At 44.7% G+C, this 17661-nt stretch overlaps 1 protein-coding gene across 2 annotated transcripts in view; it reads right to left on the bottom strand.

The window, feature by feature from the left end:
- NLGN2 (neuroligin 2) overlaps positions 1-17661 on the bottom strand; it is a 285843-nt gene that overhangs the window by 5475 nt on the left and 262707 nt on the right. For both annotated transcript variants that reach the window (XM_073623176.1, XM_073623177.1), the window contains one exon: positions 10178-10967. In XM_073623176.1, the coding sequence (XP_073479277.1) occupies positions 10178-10967 (790 nt within the window). The remainder of the gene's footprint in view (positions 1-10177; positions 10968-17661) is intronic.

Below are 17661 nucleotides of genomic sequence, written 5' to 3'. Positions count from 1 at the left end.
GAGGATTAGAACCCACGTCAGGTTTTTATTGATGTCTGTGACTCCACTGTTGAAATTCACAATCTTTGTTTGTCCAGGTGAATATTGTCACCGAGGCAGAAGGTGGTGGTAATTCCAAAACTTTATAGTTGACACCAGAACAGGAGGGGAAGGTAAATCTAAAAATGGAGACACCTGTTCTAGTGACCACTCTCTCAAAGAGGAATTTCCCTCAACTGCAAGGAATTATTCTTACTTCCTATGTCATCTCCAGGACATGAAGTGCAGAGACATTTCCCTAACTGGGGACAGACAAAAAAACCTATCCAAAACTAAAGACAAGAATTTGGGCTTTACATACACTTTAATTACCTTCTCAAAGCATGGGTCACACAATGCTAAGCAGCAGCACCAAAATTAAAAAATGCTAATTTGTGGGGGTCTATTACAAGCAGAGAGACAGCTACTGCTTGTGTTTTCATTGCAATTTTCTGGTCTACTTGTTCCATCAACCCTTGCAGCTAAGTAACTATGACGTCCTGCATGGACATTTCCTTTGGGGGTTTAACCATTACCTGTTGGACCGCATAGTTACTGCCCATGTAACTGCTCAAAGTCTTGTAAATCAGCCAGAGTACCGATAATATGTTGTGCCATCTCTAAACTAATACAATATTTATGGCCAAAGCTGCGTTAATTTGCACAGCCAGCCAGGGGGGAGGATCAAGGGACAGACCAAAATACACTACATGGCCCAGTGTTTTAGGACACCTGACCATCAATATCTATATGAGCTTGTTGGACTTATTCCAAACCTTTGGCCATTAATATATTGTGGCTATAACATTCTCCACTCCTCTAGGAAGGCTTTCCATGAGATTTGTTTATTGTGCCCATTTGTGAGGTCAGGTGCTGATGTTAGAGGAAAAGTTCTGGCCCAATGTCCCAATTCATCCCAGAAGTGTCCAGTAGGGTTGATGTCAGGGCTTTGTGCAGGCCACTCAAGTTCCTCCACACCAGACCGTGTCTTTATGGAGCTGGTTTGTGCATGGGGGACCAGTCATGCTAGAACACAAAAAGGCCTTCCCCAAGTTGTAACCTGTTACGGTACTGTCAGAATCCCTGTGAGAACTTCCAATAGTACTTTCAGAATCCCTGCCAGGACTTCCAATGGTTCCTGCAGAATCTCTGCCAGGACCTCCATTGGAACTTCAGAATTCCTTCCAGGACTTCCAATTGTGCTCTCAAAATTCCTGCCAGCACTAACAATGGTTCTTGCAGAATTCCTAACAGGACCTCCAATGCTTCCTGCAGAATCCTTGCCAGGCTTCCAAAGTTTTTCCAGTAATGACAATGGGCATGACCAGAGGGGTCTGATCTTCGAAGTGGCTAGTGCTGTGTCTTATTGCTAGCTACCTGAGAGCTAAAGAACTATGATACTTGCATACCAGTTGACTGTTTGTTGCAGAACTGGGTAGACTTTGACCACTCTCTTGTTTGCTCTAGGTTGCTGTCTAGACCTCTGCTTGGACCTGACTATTCTCTCCCTTTCTGCCTGGCTTGACCCCTGCCTGGACCTGACAACTCTTTCAACTGCAGCACTTGAGCAGCTTCTCCATTCCAGCACCCCCTTGCAGCAAAGTAAACCGGGACCACTCGACTCCGGGACCATCTTCACAATCAGAAACTCAGTTGAAGATCAACTGTCCCTTAGATTCCATGCCTTGGGTGAGCCTGTGTCACCTGCCAGGGGGCAATGGAACATGTCCACTAGTTTGGAAGAGCACAGTTACCTAAAATGTTGGTAGCATTGTAATTTTTTGTACCCTTCACTGGAAACACCTGAACTCCATTATTTTGAGGGGCGCTTGACATAGTTCTGGACGTGGGTAGTGTAAATTAAAGGTAAGACATGATCTGGTCCCCCAGCTGACAGGGGAAACAAAACTGTTCATGCATTCTATTTTTGGTTTGAAGGACAGCAGTTATTAAGGAGGAACACATTTTCATTAGTACATAGTACGTTCACTTGCTGGGTTTCCATTTTTTTTAAACTCCAGCTTCTAGGATCGCTTGAAAAGGTCACTTACAAGTTAAACTGCCTGGAAAGCTGAAAAGGTTTTCCTCATAAATGTGACTGTTCTCCTTAAAACACTATCTAGGGCAGTCTTTCTCAAGCAGATTTCCCTGAAACTCAAGAGTACCTCCAGAGGTTTCTAGGGGTTGCTTGAGCAAGGAGCGAACTTCCCTCCCTCAGATGAGTAACCAATAATCTTTTTTAGCTATCTGAAAGGGTGGGATTCTTCCCAATGACCATCAATAGGGAGCATACTTCTCACTGATCATCATATATATGTAGCACCATCAGGGCCATCTTTAATATTGTTTTGACTCTGGGCAAACATTTTCTTGCCCGCCCCCCCCCCCCCCCCCCTCTGGGAAATACAAGAAATAGCAGCTAGACTTAAAATCAGTTTACTGCAGCAGATCAGGCAGTGATTGAGATTGGTTGCCAGAGGTTGCGACAGATCATTACCGATCACTGACTGGTTGCTAGAGTTTTCAGCACATATTATGTCTCATTGATTAGTTGCTAGAGGTTACAGCACATCATTTATGCTTGCTGATTGGTTGCTAGAGGTTACTGCACATCATTACTGCTCACTGATTGGTTACTAGTGGTTTTGCAGATCCTTACCACTCACTGATTGGTTGCTAGGGCCCCACAACAATGATTGGGCCCAGAGCAGCTGCCCCATTTGCTCCACATTAAAGACGGCCCTGAGCACCCTCCTAGGTAGGTGCTAAGATTAGATATATAGATTTAGTGCTGGCTCACTGTATTTAGTGGAGCTGTGTTTTGATAGGCAAATTTAGTTGCCTCACTGTATTCAGTCTGGCTGTAATTGTTTGTTAGGTAAATTTAGTTTGCTCACCGTAATCAGTGCAGTTACATTTTACAAGTTAGGTCTGCTTAGTTTGCTCAGCTACTGCCAGCCTTATGCTCCCTCTGTCTCCAGAGAGCTTGAGCAGCTTCTGGATGATAGGTGTGGAGTTATGCAGATTTGGAAAGTAGTTAGAAAGGAAAGCAGCAAGTAAACTCAAGCCAGCGCGTTTCAGGGGAACAGTGACTCGCCCTTCTTCATATACACTGGATACTGGGCGCTCCTTTTTATCTACCTTCCAAGGCTACATGTGGAATTGACCATACCCTGAGGCATCAGCCCAGGCCCCGATAGGGCTCACTACCACCTCCTTTTATGTTTGAAGGGGAACTTATCCTTCCCAACCAAATCATCACCTACCTACAAACAGTGACTGATCGAGTCAGCCCAGAGCGATCTCCATCCCTAAAGAGTTATGCAGATGGCAACATGAATATTAATACAGCCCTGGCCAATCCCAAAGAGGCAGGCTCTGAAGGCCTGCTGAGAGACTGTATATATCCTTGAAGCACACTGGGTCTTTTCCTGGAGAAAATGAGTCCAGCCTAGAGGGCACGCTGCCCTTTCAGGCAATGCTGCTATATGTCTGCTAACAAGAGGTCTCGGGTGGGCGACCTGAGGGCCTGAGATGCTGAAACCATGAGAGAGCTGACTGAGGGGGCTGTCTGCTAAAGATCTGGTCTGGTACTTCTGGAGAGAGTCGCTTGGAAGTTGGAAGGAGGCAACCAGCTATGCTTGGGCCTTGTGAGTACAGATGGTTCTGAGAGATCTTAGAGACTTTAGGCTGCTGCCACCCCAACCCCAGGTATAGAGGGGGCACCTTCTGGTGTTCTGAAGAGTTTAGTCCATCCATTCCACTATAAAGGAACTCTGTTCTTGTTAACTACTGATGTTACAAAGCCTAAGTCTACTGTTTTTTTTTTTTTACCAGTGCAGACTTTACTACAGCTTGTCCAGAAAGAGGATACTTAGTCCTCAAGTTGTGCATAGTTCCTGCTCTTGGATTATCCCTTTCAATTCCCTCAACCCTATTCAAGTTCTCCAAAAATAAAAGCAACATAAACAACACCCTTAGACTGGTCATTGAAGAAACAATTGAATGAGCCTGTGTGTCTGGCTGTGGGGCAAAACTTTTTTTTTGGGGGGGGGGGGGGGGGGCTGGGCAATATTCCTGTGGCTCCTACGGGAGAAACGCTACAATTTTGTACCATGAGCTGTAGATAAAGCCATTATTAGAAGGGGTTCCCTAAGCCCGGAAAGGTTTTCCAAGGGTTCCTTTGTGTTAAAAAGATTGAGAAAGACTGGTCTAAGATGTGCTTAGCCCCATTTTGATATGTCGTGCTCTTATATACAGTAGAATACACTACACACAGATAATAAGCAGATATGACTGTCTGCACAATATTTCATAGCTTGGCAGCTTCCCATATTGCAGCGTTTCCCAGATCTTGCCTAGGCTCTATGCCACCATCACAATCTTTGCAGTAGCTACATAACATCTGAGAGTTGTGCTATCCTCCTACACTGCCAGAACATTTCTTTAACTAAAACGGCTAAAATTTGTCGGTTTCATCTCCTCCATTGGCTAGCGGACTCACAATACCTACACCCACCCTTCTATGTTCTCTCAGAATGCGTTATGATAGAGCCAGAATTCAATCAGAAGACTATAGATTGAGCTGCAATTATGATATGGCCCATGCCCAGTGGCGGTTGGTGTTTTTTTATTTGGGTGGCAGGCAGCGGGCATCGGCTCCTGTGTCCTTTCCTCCTCCTCGCTTCCTCAGTGCGTTTCCTCTCCTTCTCCTAGGCGTCCAATGGGATTGCCTGTCCTTTCAGCCCATCAGGTGACGGGTCTCAAGACCTGCTTCCTGATTGGCCGGGAGGAGGATCAGTGTTATAATAGTGAATATTCATTCGCTATTGAAACACACCTGGTATCAGTGGGAGGAATAGTGCCCCATTATTGGTATCAGTGGGAGGAATAGTGTCTCATCATTAGCGTCAGTGGGAGGAATAGTGTCTCATCATTGGTGTCAGTGGGAGGAATAGTGCCCCATCATTGGTGTCAGTGGGTGGAATAGTGCCCCATCATTGGTATCAGTGGGAGGAATAGTGTCTCATTATTGGTGTCAGTGGGAGGAATAGTGCCCCATCATTGGTATCAGCTGGAGCAATAGTGCCACATCATTGGTGTCAGTGGGTGTAATAGTGTTGCATCATCGGTGTCAGTGGGAGGAATAGTGCCCCATCTTTGGTGTCAGTGGGAGGAATAGTTCCCCATCATTGGTATCAGCTGGAGCAATAGTGCCACATCATTGGTGTCAGTGGGAGGAATAGTGCCCCATCATTGGTGTCAGTGGGTGTAATAGTGTTGCATCATCGGTGTCAGTGGGAGGAATAGTGCCCCATCATTGGTATCACCTGGAGGAAAAGTGCCACATCATTGGTGTCAGTGGGAGGAATAGTGCCCCATCATTGGTGTCAGTGGGAGGAATAGTGCCCCATCATTGATTTCAGTGGGTGGAATAGTGCCCCAACGTTGGTGTCAGTGGGAGGAATAGTGCCCCCATCATTGGTGTCAGTGGGAGGAATAGTGTCGTATCAGTGGGAGGAATAGTGCCCCATCATTGGTTTCAGTGGGTGGAATAGTGCCCCAACGTTGGTGTCAGTGGGAGGAATAGTGCCCCATCTTTGGTGTCAGTGGGAGGAATAGTGCCCCATCATTGGTATCAGCTGGAGCAATAGTGCCACATCATTGGTGTCAGTGGGAGGAATAGTGCCCCATCATTGGTGTCAGTGGGTGTAATAGTGTTGCATCATCGGTGTCAGTGGGAGGAATAGTGCCCCATCATTGGTATCACCTGGAGGAAAAGTGCCACATCATTGGTGTCAGTGGGAGGAATAGTGCCCCATCATTGGTGTCAGTGGGAGGAATAGTGCCCCATCATTGATTTCAGTGGGTGGAATAGTGCCCCAACGTTGGTGTCAGTGGGAGGAATAGTGCCCCCATCATTGGTGTCAGTGGGAGGAATAGTGTCGTATCAGTGGGAGGAATAGTGCCCCATCATTGGTTTCAGTGGGTGGAATAGTGCCCCAACGTTGGTGTCAGTGGGAGGAATAGTGCCCCATCATTGATGTCAGTGGGAGGAATAGTGCCCCATCATTGGTGTTAGTGGGGGGAATAGTGTCTCATCATTGGTGTCAGTGGCAGGAACAGAATTTTTAACTACTAGGCTTTGGGGGCAGTATGAGTTTGCTCCCCTTATGTATGTGCTGGAGTTACATCGCCCTGGACTGGCCAATCAAGATGGCTGAAAATGCTGAACCCGGGAAGAGGCAATAAAGATGTTGGGGCCATTTGATTTGTCTTCGGGATGTTGCGATGCTGGAGGGGGTGAGCATAGGCAGGCTTTAGTCAACCATCGCACTGCTGCTGGAGTTTTTAGGACCCCTTATGGAACCCGCCGACACCTCAATGAGAAGCGTCCACAATACCAAGAACAATCCGGACAGTTGTAGAAGGACAATCACATTCTACAGAGAGGGATGAAGTTTAGTGGATCCAGAAATAAAGTAAAGGCTTGTACGCAGGTACAGTCTGCTTTCTTCACTGCAGGTGGTGCTCTTCCGCAGCGGAACTGCAGTTGGAGAGGAAGTCAGGAGGAACATGGTTCCTCTATGGTTTCCTGGGTCACTGGGGAAGCTATCTGAATGGATGCTGCCACCACATGTGAGTATAGCAGCCATCTTGGGTCAGGCAGAGCCTATTTAAGCCCCTGGCTCCTAAGCTTTAGCGTATTGATTAGTATTGATTAGTGACGAGTGGGTAGATTAGGGACAGGTACCCCGTCTGGTAGGGACAGAACCAGTGGCAGGGAAGGGTTCCTGATGAGGAGTGAAAGAGTAGGGCTCGCAACTTCTCTGGAAATCTTCCTGCTTGGGCATTAGAAGGCCAGGCTACATTCTACTCCTTCTAACAGGCGCTGTCAGTTCGGCTGAAACCTGCTCTCTACACGCTGTTGGAATCCGTGAGGGTTCTCGGCTTGGCTGTCTTCCCACCAGATTTATTGTGAACTGTTTTTGCATTACTTCAATACAAGTTCTTTATATTGCACTTGGACCGGGTGTGTTATTACCACTGCACCACGCTCCACCCCACCTACAGGCTCAGTGTCTCTATCTTATTAAGTATGCAACCTCTCAGCATTGGTCATTTGAAGTTATTCTTATGCCCTAAATCTTAATTACCTCTTTGTATTGCACATTCTGATCACAGTTCTGGGGGCTCTGATTGAGTGAGCCCCCAGAATAACACAGCAGCACTTATATGTGGCATCTAGACATTAAGGTCCACCTCTGATACCGCCACTTATGCATAAGGCTGTCATAAAGAGGTCAAGTGTTAAGGCAGCATGCATCATTTACTATCTGCTGCTAATAGTCATCACTGGAAGGATCGACTAAGCACTTTCCCCCATAATAGTTGAAAGTGGGACGATATTGTGCCCATCAGACAAAACATTTATTAGCAGCAGGATAAAGCTCTTTGAAAGGACACATGCCAGCACTGAACTTATGTTCAAAACTGCGGGCAATGAGAGCCATATCAAACAACTAACATCCTCTTTGGTTGTGAGCACCAGGTAATTGATTTCTCTGCCATCACCTGGCAATGTTAGTAATGTCCAAGGTTTGGATCCCACCTAGGAAACTATCTGCATTGAGTTTTTGTGTTCTTTCTGGGTTTATATTGGTGTCCTCCTGGTGGTTGGTTGCCCTTGTAGGGCCTTTTTAGGGGGTCCCTTCTTTTGGTTGCCAGCTAACAGACTTTTCATTCTTGGTCACTCAGGATAGGATATACATAGAAAGGTGGGTAGAGCTAAGGGGAGGGAAGTGCATACTACATAGCAAGCGGAGGTTGGATCCCCGTAAGTGGGCAGAAGATTGGATTGCGGGACATTATGTGAGTAGCCCAACTGGGGTCTTCCCTATGGCTATGGGGATGAATGTTCTCCCAAGTAAAGACAATTTGGAGTGGAGTATCCTTTAGTGAGCAGAAGAACTGATTATGGTTCATTATGCGTGTAGCCCAACTGGGGTCTTCCATATGGGGATGGATGTTCTCTCAACTAGAGACAATTTGGAGCAGGGTAACCATTAGTGGGCAGAAGATCTGATTATGGGATATTATTCAAGTAGTCCAACTGGGGTCTTCCCCATGGGGATAGATGTTCTCCCAAGTAGAGACAAATTGGAGTGGGGTATCCTTTAGTGAGCAGAAGAACTGATTATGGGACATTATGCGAGTAGCCCAACTGGGGTCTTCCCTATGGGGATGGATGTTCTCCCAAGTAGAGACAATTTTGAGTGGGGTATCCATTAGTGGGCAGCAGAACTGATTATGGGACATTATGGGGATAGCCAACTGGGGTCTTCTCTTACTCAACTACAGCAGAGAAAAATCAGGACAGCCAGGCAATTAGTATTCTGTAAAGACAAGCTAAGCATTGGCAGCCAACATACTTCGGTCATGAAAGGTTTCCTTTAAAGGAAGCCTGTTCTAAAAGATAAAAATGTAAGCTACTATATGAGTTTTTCGGCTTTGTCCACCATCAGTTTCAGAGACAAAGCATGAGCATGACAACCAGGCAACTAGGCCACCAATCCACAGTCTAGTTTGCCGAATGTTTTATTGTGTATATAGCTAGTAACCTGGAAGGAACTGTCAATCTTAAAAATACTTCAGATTTACTTCCATTGAGAGCTGTATAGTAATAATAGATTGTACCACATAGATCCTGAGCCATACTGACTACCCCTGAGAGTTAGTGACCCCACTGAGGGTGAGCACCCACCCCAAACAAAGATTAGTATCTCCACGCTAAGTATTAGTACTCCCCCCCCCCCCCAACTGAGGCTGAGTAGCCCCACCAGTGAGAATGAACACCCAGCCAAGGATTAGTACCCTCACACTGAAAATTAGTAACCTCACTATTGATGATTAATAGCCCCCCCCCCTCCAACAAAGGCTGAGTACTCCCACTACTTATGATTAGTACCCCCAACAGAGGTTGAATATCACTACCAGTAAGGATTACTGACCCCCCCTTCCCACTGAGGATGAGTACTCCTACCACTGAGTACTCCTACCACCCTCCCCTAAATAAGGCTGAGTATCCTCCACATTGAGGGTTAGTATGCTTTTTACTGAGGCTGAGTAACCTCCACCACTGAGGGTAAGCATTCCCTAAAATGAACATTAGTAACCCAAGAAACTGAGACTCCCTCCCAGATTAGCACTCTCCAGCCAAGGTTTAGTAGCCCCACACTGAGGATTTGTAGCCCTTCCCAACTATGGCTAGGTATCCCTATAGTGAAAATAAGTACACCCTCAACTGAGGCTGAGTACTCTCCACATTGAGGTTTAGTACCTCCCAACTGGGATTGAGTACTAGCCATACTAAGGAGGATTAGTAACCTCCAAAATTCAGCTATTTCCCACAAAAAAATTGTATTCACCACATGGAAGGTTAGTACCCTTTTAACAGAGTCTGAATACCCCCCCCCCCTCCACACACACACACACACTGAGGATACGTATTCCCCACACTGAGGATTAGTATCCCAAAACTGAGGCTGAGTACTTCCCTCACTGAAGATTAGTGTACCCCTCAACTGATGCTAGGTACCCCCACAGTGAGGACTAATCTCCTTCCCCCACCCAAGCTAAAGCGGAGTACTGATAGCCCTTCATTTTGTAGCCTGATCAGCACCACATAGTGCCTCTCTGAAATATTCCTTCCCCACATTTGAATGGCTCCAACTCTTTACGAAGTCTCACCAAGCTGTTGCTGTGTTTTTTATATAAATCTCTGCAATTTGGCCCATACAAGTGTGAAGGGCGAGGGATAACTTGTGGTCCTCATCTTTCAATCTGTGGAGGGTTAGGAGTAAATTGTGGTCCTCATCTTTCAGTGTATGAGAGCAAGGGGTAACTTGTGGAACTCATCTTTCAATGTGTGAAAGGTTAGAAGTAAATTGTGGACCTCATCTTTCAATGTGCAGAGAGGAAGGGGTAACTTGTGGATCTCATCTTTCATTGTGTGGAGACCAAGGGGTAACTTGTAGACCTCACCTTTTAGTGTGCGGAGAGCAAGGGGTAACTTGTGGACCTCATCTTTCAATAGATGCATGCAACAGATGAAACATTGGGTGATTAATGTGAAGCTACCAAAGAAAATAACTCTCACCCAGTCTTAGCAAAGTTGGTCCAATAGGTCATGACCACTGCACTCAGCATAACATCGTTCTTGGAAAAGTTGCAGGGGAACAGGTCTGTAGCCCCCACCATGGGCACACCAAAGACATAAGGAACTTCATCACCGTGGGCTGCCTCACCCCATTCCGGCCTCCCCTCTGCCTGGCAGCGGTGGTAAAAGGCATAGAAGAAAACAGGCGATTCATATTCAGCGTGGAAGCGAGCTGTTGCCACAGCTGGTGCCACCCACTGATGGTCTGTAAAAAGAGCCAGCAAAGTCTTCCTCCTCATGTCGCCATTGTCACGATCGGCCCAGTCAGTGTACATGAATTTGATGGTCTCACGTAGCACGTCTTTTCCGTCTGGGTAGCCATAGAGGTTGTCCACAAAATTGGACACTGTGAAGTCAAAGTAGCTGGCGGATATTCCATCCTCACTCTCCAATGTGTCTTCTACAAATTTAAGGCCCTCGCCTTGGTTCACCCCCATCAGTATATCGTAGTTTAGAAACTCTCCTTGCTCCATCAAAATCTCTGGATCATCTGGAACTACGTCTCCGTCCACAACGGGACCGAAGGCAATGTGGTATCGAGCCGGCTGGATGTCCTGGTCCACCAGGTCTCGGTACGGCTTCCGCCTGAGGCAGCTCACCATCTCATTATTGTCGGGATAGTCGCACCCCACCTTGGCCGCCAACATGCGAGTGTACTTCAGGGGTTCATAGTTGACGGACCAGCTAGCTATGGCCGTACCACTCTGCGCAATGGCTTTCTGGAAGAGACCTACAGATGGAAAGAGAAGGGATATTAAAAAACAAACACCAGCGGGAGTAAAAACAGTGACTGTAAAATCAAGTGAAACTCCAGCCAAAATCGATTTTTTAGTTTTGGGTAAACTAGTATTGGGTAATGTCTCTCATGTTTTCACTCCAATCTTTATCCCCTTTGGGGATAATTACCCACAGTACCATGGTGGCCACACAGAAGGTGAAAGAGACTGACATAATTGTAGGCCAGAACCATGGCATGAAATAATACATTTTTAAGGTAATTTTAACCAAATAAAATTCAGTAGTCCTCAGCAATTGTCTTGGGAGGAGAAAAGATGTAATCACAAAGACTGATGATGCCAACATTTTCATAAAACTTTATTGTTTCCGGATGTGCACATTAAAAGCTCTGCCTGTGACCACCCTGCATTGATGCATTTAACCCTACAGACAGGCTGCTACAGTACTTGCAGAATCCCTGACGGGTCTGCCTGACTTTCCAGGATTCCTAGGACCTTCACTGTCTCCAGGACTTCCAATGTTCCTAGTAATGATATTGGGCATGTCCTCTGATTAAAAGGGTATTTAAGCTCCAGCCTTTGAAGTGGCTGGTGCTGTGCCAAATTGCTAAAGAGCTATAACACTTACCTGCCAGATGCTTTTTGTTGCTGACTTGGATTGACCTGACTACTCTCTTACCTGCCACTGCCTCGACCCTTGCCTGGACCTGACTATTCTCTTGCTTGCCACATGGCATGACCCCTACTTGAACCTGCCTACTCTTTTGCCTCCTTCCTCGACCCCTGCCTAAACCTGACTAATATCTTGCCTGTCACCTTCCTTGAGCCCTGCCTGGATCGGACTACTCTTTTGTCTGCCACCTGCCTCGACCCCTGCCTGAACATGGCTACTTTCGTGCCTAGTGCCTGGCACGACCCCTGCTTGGACAACTAGGTTTTCTAGCCCTTCTTTACTATCAGGAGCTCCAGTGAAGACCAACCGGGACTTAGATTCCATGCCTTGAGTGACCCTGTGTCACCCGCCAGGGGACACCTTACTACAGGCTAAGTGTCTAGGACCACTAAGCCCGTCTTTAGGCTGAAATGCATGAGTAGAGGGATGTCCCAAGCAGGACTTCCACTTAGCATGAAATTCCAAAAATTCAGAAATCATCAGGATGTGATCTGATGATTACAGGGGTATTTAAGCTCCAGCCCCTGAAGTGGATTGTGTTTGTATTATTTCTGGCTGCCAAAGTGCTAAAGAGCTATAACACTTACCTGCAGATTCTATTTGTAGCTGACTCAGGTTGATCTGACAACTCTCTTGCCTGCCACCTGCCTGGACTTGACTACTCTCTTGCTTGCCGCATGGTGTGACTCCTGCCTGGACCTGACTACTCTCTTGTCAGTCCCCTTCTTTGACCCCTGTCTGGATCTGACTACTCTCTTGCCTGCCACCTGCCTCAACCCTTGCCTGGACCTGACTATTCTCTTGCCGCATGGCATGACTCCTTGCCTGGACCTGACTAATTTTTCTTGCCTGCCTCCTTCCTTGACCCCTGCCTAGAACTGAATACTGTTTTGCTTGCCACCTTCCTTGACCCCTGTCTGGACCTGACTAATTTCTTGTCTGCCGCCTTCTTTGACTCCTGCCTGGTTCTGACTACTCTCTTACCTGCCACCTGCGTCAATCCCTGCCTGGACCTGACGATTCTCTTGCCGCATGGCATGACCCCTTGCCTGGACCTGACTACTTTTTTGCCTGCCTCCTTCCTTGACCCTGCCTAGACCTGAATACTGTCTTGCTTGCCACCTTCCTTGACCCCTGTCTGGACCTGACTACTCTCTTGTCTGTCGCGTTCCTTGACCCCTGCCTGGACCTGACTACTTTCTTGTCTGCCACCTGCCTTAACCCTTGCCCGGACCTGACTAATTTATTGCCTGCCACCTGCCACCTGCCATGACCCTGGCCTGGACTGAGGACCACTAGGGTTTCTAGCCCATCTCCACCATCAGGAGCTCTAGTGAAGAAAAACTGGGCCTTAGATTCCATGCCTTGAGTGACCCTGTGTTACCTGCCAGGGGACACCTTAACACAGGCTTAATCTCTAGGATTACTAGGCCTGTCTCTAGGCTGAAATGGATTAGTAGGGGGAGGTCCCCCTGAGCACATCTGAAATTCTGAAATCGTCAGTATTGTGTCTGTCTTTGTGATTCAGCCTTCTACAGGTAGTGTTGGACAAGCTGCATCCTGCCTGCACCTGATGTCTTTGGACATTAGCATGCTATGTAAGCTTGCAAGCGACAATCTCTTCTGATTATGGTTTAACACACTCACAAAGCTCAGGTTGGACGATAAACACAAACCAAACACCAGTCACATGAAGGCATTAAATGTAAAGATGACTCAAACAGAATATTATGTTTTATAAAATAAACTCTATTCCATGAAATGTGAGCTCAAACTTTAAACAATTCTATCCCACTGCATTGTGCTAATTTACTGGAGAGCTCATGAAGGAGAAGCACTATGGAACCCCAGGAGATGGGATTTTATCCTGATTCAGAACTAGGGATAGGGTTTGGATTTGCGGCATCACAACCAATGGGCCCAATTACATCAGCCTGCATCCTCACAACAAGCCCTAAAAGGGCCTCACATTTTGATTCGGATGCATGGATGTATAGAAGTCTCGGAGTCTGCCAATTAACATTGCATCTACTAAAGGGTGTCCTGGCCCTAACCCTCTCTCCCACAGTTCTGTTTAAGAGACAATAAATCTCTTTGCATTCAAGAAGTGTCTGGCGCCCATCAATCTACCTTGCATCACACCCACCATGCCTTGTAACCCACTCTACAAAGAAAGATGTCGGCTGTCCCTAACTCTGGAGGTCACCATTGGGCTTCAGGGGCCCCGGGACTTTGCTACACCCTGAAGAGGAAGAAGAGTGACCCACACAGAACCAAAAGAGTTCAAGTTTAATGACATACATGATGAAGGGTGTAAGTAACTTTACCGCAGCAATTTTTGTTTTTCTGAGTCCCCTTGGTGACATTGTTTTATTATCTGTTGATCCTGCCAGTAGATCCAGTGCTTGTTAACTTCCTGTAACAGGGTGGACAGGGATACTGTATGTTGTTAGGAGCACCTAGTATGAACCTTCATCTTATTTGGTTAATTGTTTGAAATCTTTATTGATTATAAACAGCAGACAGCCAACACGTTTCTGGGGAAAGGCTTCCCCCTCTTTGGGGATTGAACATAACAGCCCATGGTTCAATCTGGACTGATGAATAGACATGTGCAGAATGAAAAAATGTGTTTAGTTTAGATTCGATAGTTAAATAATTTTGTTTAGTTAAATTCTTTTAATTCATTTTTGGAACTCGTTATTCGTTTTTGAATTAGATTCAAATTTAGCATTCAAATTTTATTTTATGCTTTTTGAAATTTTTATTTCGGAAGACGCTTATATTCTTCCTATTTTATTCTATTCTGTTCTATTGTTTTTTTTTTTATTCAATTCTTTTCTATTCTATCCTATTTTATTCTCTTATTTCCTATTGTATTCTAATCTATTCTATTCAAATTCAAAATTATTCTATTCAAAATTCGAAAGACAGCGATATTCTTTCTATTCTATTCTTTAGTTTTTTTTATTATATTGTTTTCTATTCTCTTATTTTCTATTCTGTTCTTTTTTATTCTATTCTTTTTTATGCCATTCTAATCAATTCTATATGAAATTCAAAAATCAGAAGATGGTTATATTCTTCTTATTTTATTCTATTTTATTGAATTCTATTCTATTGTTTTCTTCTATTCCATTCAATGCTAATATATTATGTTCTTTTCTCTTCTATTCCTTTAATTTCTATTCTATTTTCTTCTATTCTTTTATTTTTTTTTACTCTATTTTGTTCTATTTTAGTCTATTCTTTTCTATTATTTTATTTTATATTCTATTCTGTTCTATTTTACACTATTCTTTTCTATTCTGTTTTATTCTATTCTATTCCCTTCCCTTAATTTCTATTCTCTTCTGCTTTACTCTATTCTATTTTATTCTATTCTATTCCTTTATTTTCTATTCTGGTTTATTCTATTCTTGTTTTCTAATTCAAATTCAAATTTGTTATGTATTGGTTTTTGTTTAGCCGGCAATTAACCAATAAAAGTGGTTTGAGAAGCCCCCCTCCCGTCTCTTCCCGGTGCTTTTCCGGCTTACCCGGCGGATCGGGTAGCCCGAAAACAGATCCGGCGGTCCTGGCTGCTGGTCACAGTGATGAGCGGAGGAAAGATGGCCTCCGCTCATCTCTATGGCCTGAGAGGACCGGAGCGATGTCATGATGTCAATTCCGGCTCCAGCCCAATGTAAACAAGGCCATCGCTAGATCAATGTTTTTTTTTTTCTTTTATCTAATGCTTTACATTGTAGAGGAGAGATGTGAGGTCTTATAGACCCCTCATCTCTATAAAGAGGACCTGTCACTGCTTATCTCTATCACAAGGGATGTTTACAAAACTCAGCACATCATCATCTATCATATTTTACAAAACAATTGGGTTATATATTGTGCTTGTTTTTTTTTTTAAATTCATCAAAGTATTTTTTCCCCAAAAAATTGTATTTGAAAGATACCGTGTGACATCAAAAATTGCAATGATCGCCATTTTATTCTATAGGGTCTCTGCTATTAAAAAAAAAAAAAAAAATTATATATATATATATATATATATATATATATATATATATATATATATATATATATATATATATATATACACAGTGCCTTGAAAAAGTATTCATACCCCTTGAAATTTTCCACATTTTGTCATGTTATAACCAAAAACGTAAATGTATCTTATTGGTATTTTATGTGATAGACCAACACAAAGTGGCACATAATTGTGAAGTGGAAGGAAAATGATGAACGGTTTGCCAGAATAATTATTTGAAAAGTGTGATGTACATTTGTATGGCACCCCCAGGAGTCAATACTTTGTAGAACCCCCTTTCACTGCAATTACAGCTGCAAGTCTTTTTGGGGATGTCTCTACCAGCTTTGCACATCTAAAGAGGGACATTTTTGCCCATTCTTCTTTGCAGAATATCTCAAGCTCTGTCAGATTGGATGGAGAGCGTCTGTGAACAGCAATTTTCAAGTCTTGCCACAGATTCTCAATGTGATTTAGGTCTGGACTGTGACTGGGCCATTCTAACACATGAATATGCTTTGATCTAATCCATTCCATTGTAGCTCTGGCTGTATGTTTAGGGTCGTTGTCCTGCTGGAAGGGGAACCTCCGCCCCAGTCTCAAGTCTTTTGCAGACTCTAACAGGTTTTCTTCTAAGATTGCCTTGTATTTGGCTCCATCCATCTTCCCATCAACTCTGACCAGCTTCCCTGTCCCTGCTGAAGAAAAGCATCCCCACAACATGATGCTGCCACCACCATGGTGGGAATGGTGTGTTCAGGGTGATGTGCAGTGTTAGTTTTCCCCCACACATAGAGTTTTACCTTAATGCCCCGTACACATGAGCTGAATTTCCATCGGAAAAATCTTGGATGGTTTTTCAGACGGAATTCTGCTCAAGCTTGGCTTGCATACACACGGTCACACAAAAGTTCTCGGAACTTTCGACCGTCAAGAACGCGGTGACGTACAACACTACGATGAGCTGAGAAAATTAAGTTCAATGCTTCCGAGCATGCGTCGAATTGTTTCCGAGCATGCGTAGGAATTTTGCGCGTTGGAATTGGTACAGACAATGGGAATTTCTGATCGGAACTTTTTCCGACTGAAAAATAGAGAACCTGCTCTTAATCTTTTGCTGGCGGGAATTCCGCCAGCAAAAGTCAGATGAAGCATACACACAGTCGGGATTTCTGACCAAAAGCTCACATTGGACTTTTGCTGGCGGAATTTCCGCTCGTGTGTACGGGGCATTAGGCTAAAAAGTAAAATTTTGGTCTCATCTGAGCAGAGCACCTTTTTCCACATGTTTGCTGTGTTCCCCACATGGCTTCTCACAAACTGCAAACGGGGCTTCTTATGGCTTTCTTTCACCAATGGCTTTCTTCTTGCCACTCTTCCATAAAGACCAGATTTGTGGAGAACACGACTAATAGTTGTCCTGTGGACAGATTCTCCCACCTGAGTTGTGGATCTCTGCAGCTCCTCCAGAGTTACCATGGACCTCTTGGCTGCTTCTCTGATTAATGGTCTCCTTGCCCGGCCTGCCAGTTTAGGTGGACGGCCATGTCTTGGTAGGTTTGCAGTTGGGCCATACTCTTTCCATTTTCCGATGTTGGATTGAACAGAGCTCCATGAGATGTTCAAAGCTTAGGAGATTTTTATAACCTAACCCTTCTTTAAACTTCTCCACAACTTTATCCCTGATCTGTCTGGTGTGTTCTATGGACTTCATGATACTGCTTGTTCACGAAGGTTCTCTAACAAACCTCTGAGGGCTTCACAGAACAGCGGCATTTATGCTGAGATTAAATTACACACAGGTGGACTCTATTTACTAATTAGGTGACTTCTGAAGGCAATTGGCTCCACTAGATTTTAGTTAGGGGTATCAGAGTAAAGGGGGCTGAATACAAATCTTCCCCCCCCACACTTTTCAGAGATTTATTTGTAAAAAATGTTAAAAACCATTTATCGTTTTCCTTCCACTTCACAATTATGTGCC

The sequence above is a fragment of the Aquarana catesbeiana genome, linkage group LG03, assembly GCF_042186555.1.
Source record: "Aquarana catesbeiana isolate 2022-GZ linkage group LG03, ASM4218655v1, whole genome shotgun sequence".
NCBI lineage: Eukaryota > Metazoa > Chordata > Amphibia > Anura > Ranidae > Aquarana > Aquarana catesbeiana.
This window is presented reverse-complemented; position numbering and strand designations above follow the sequence as displayed.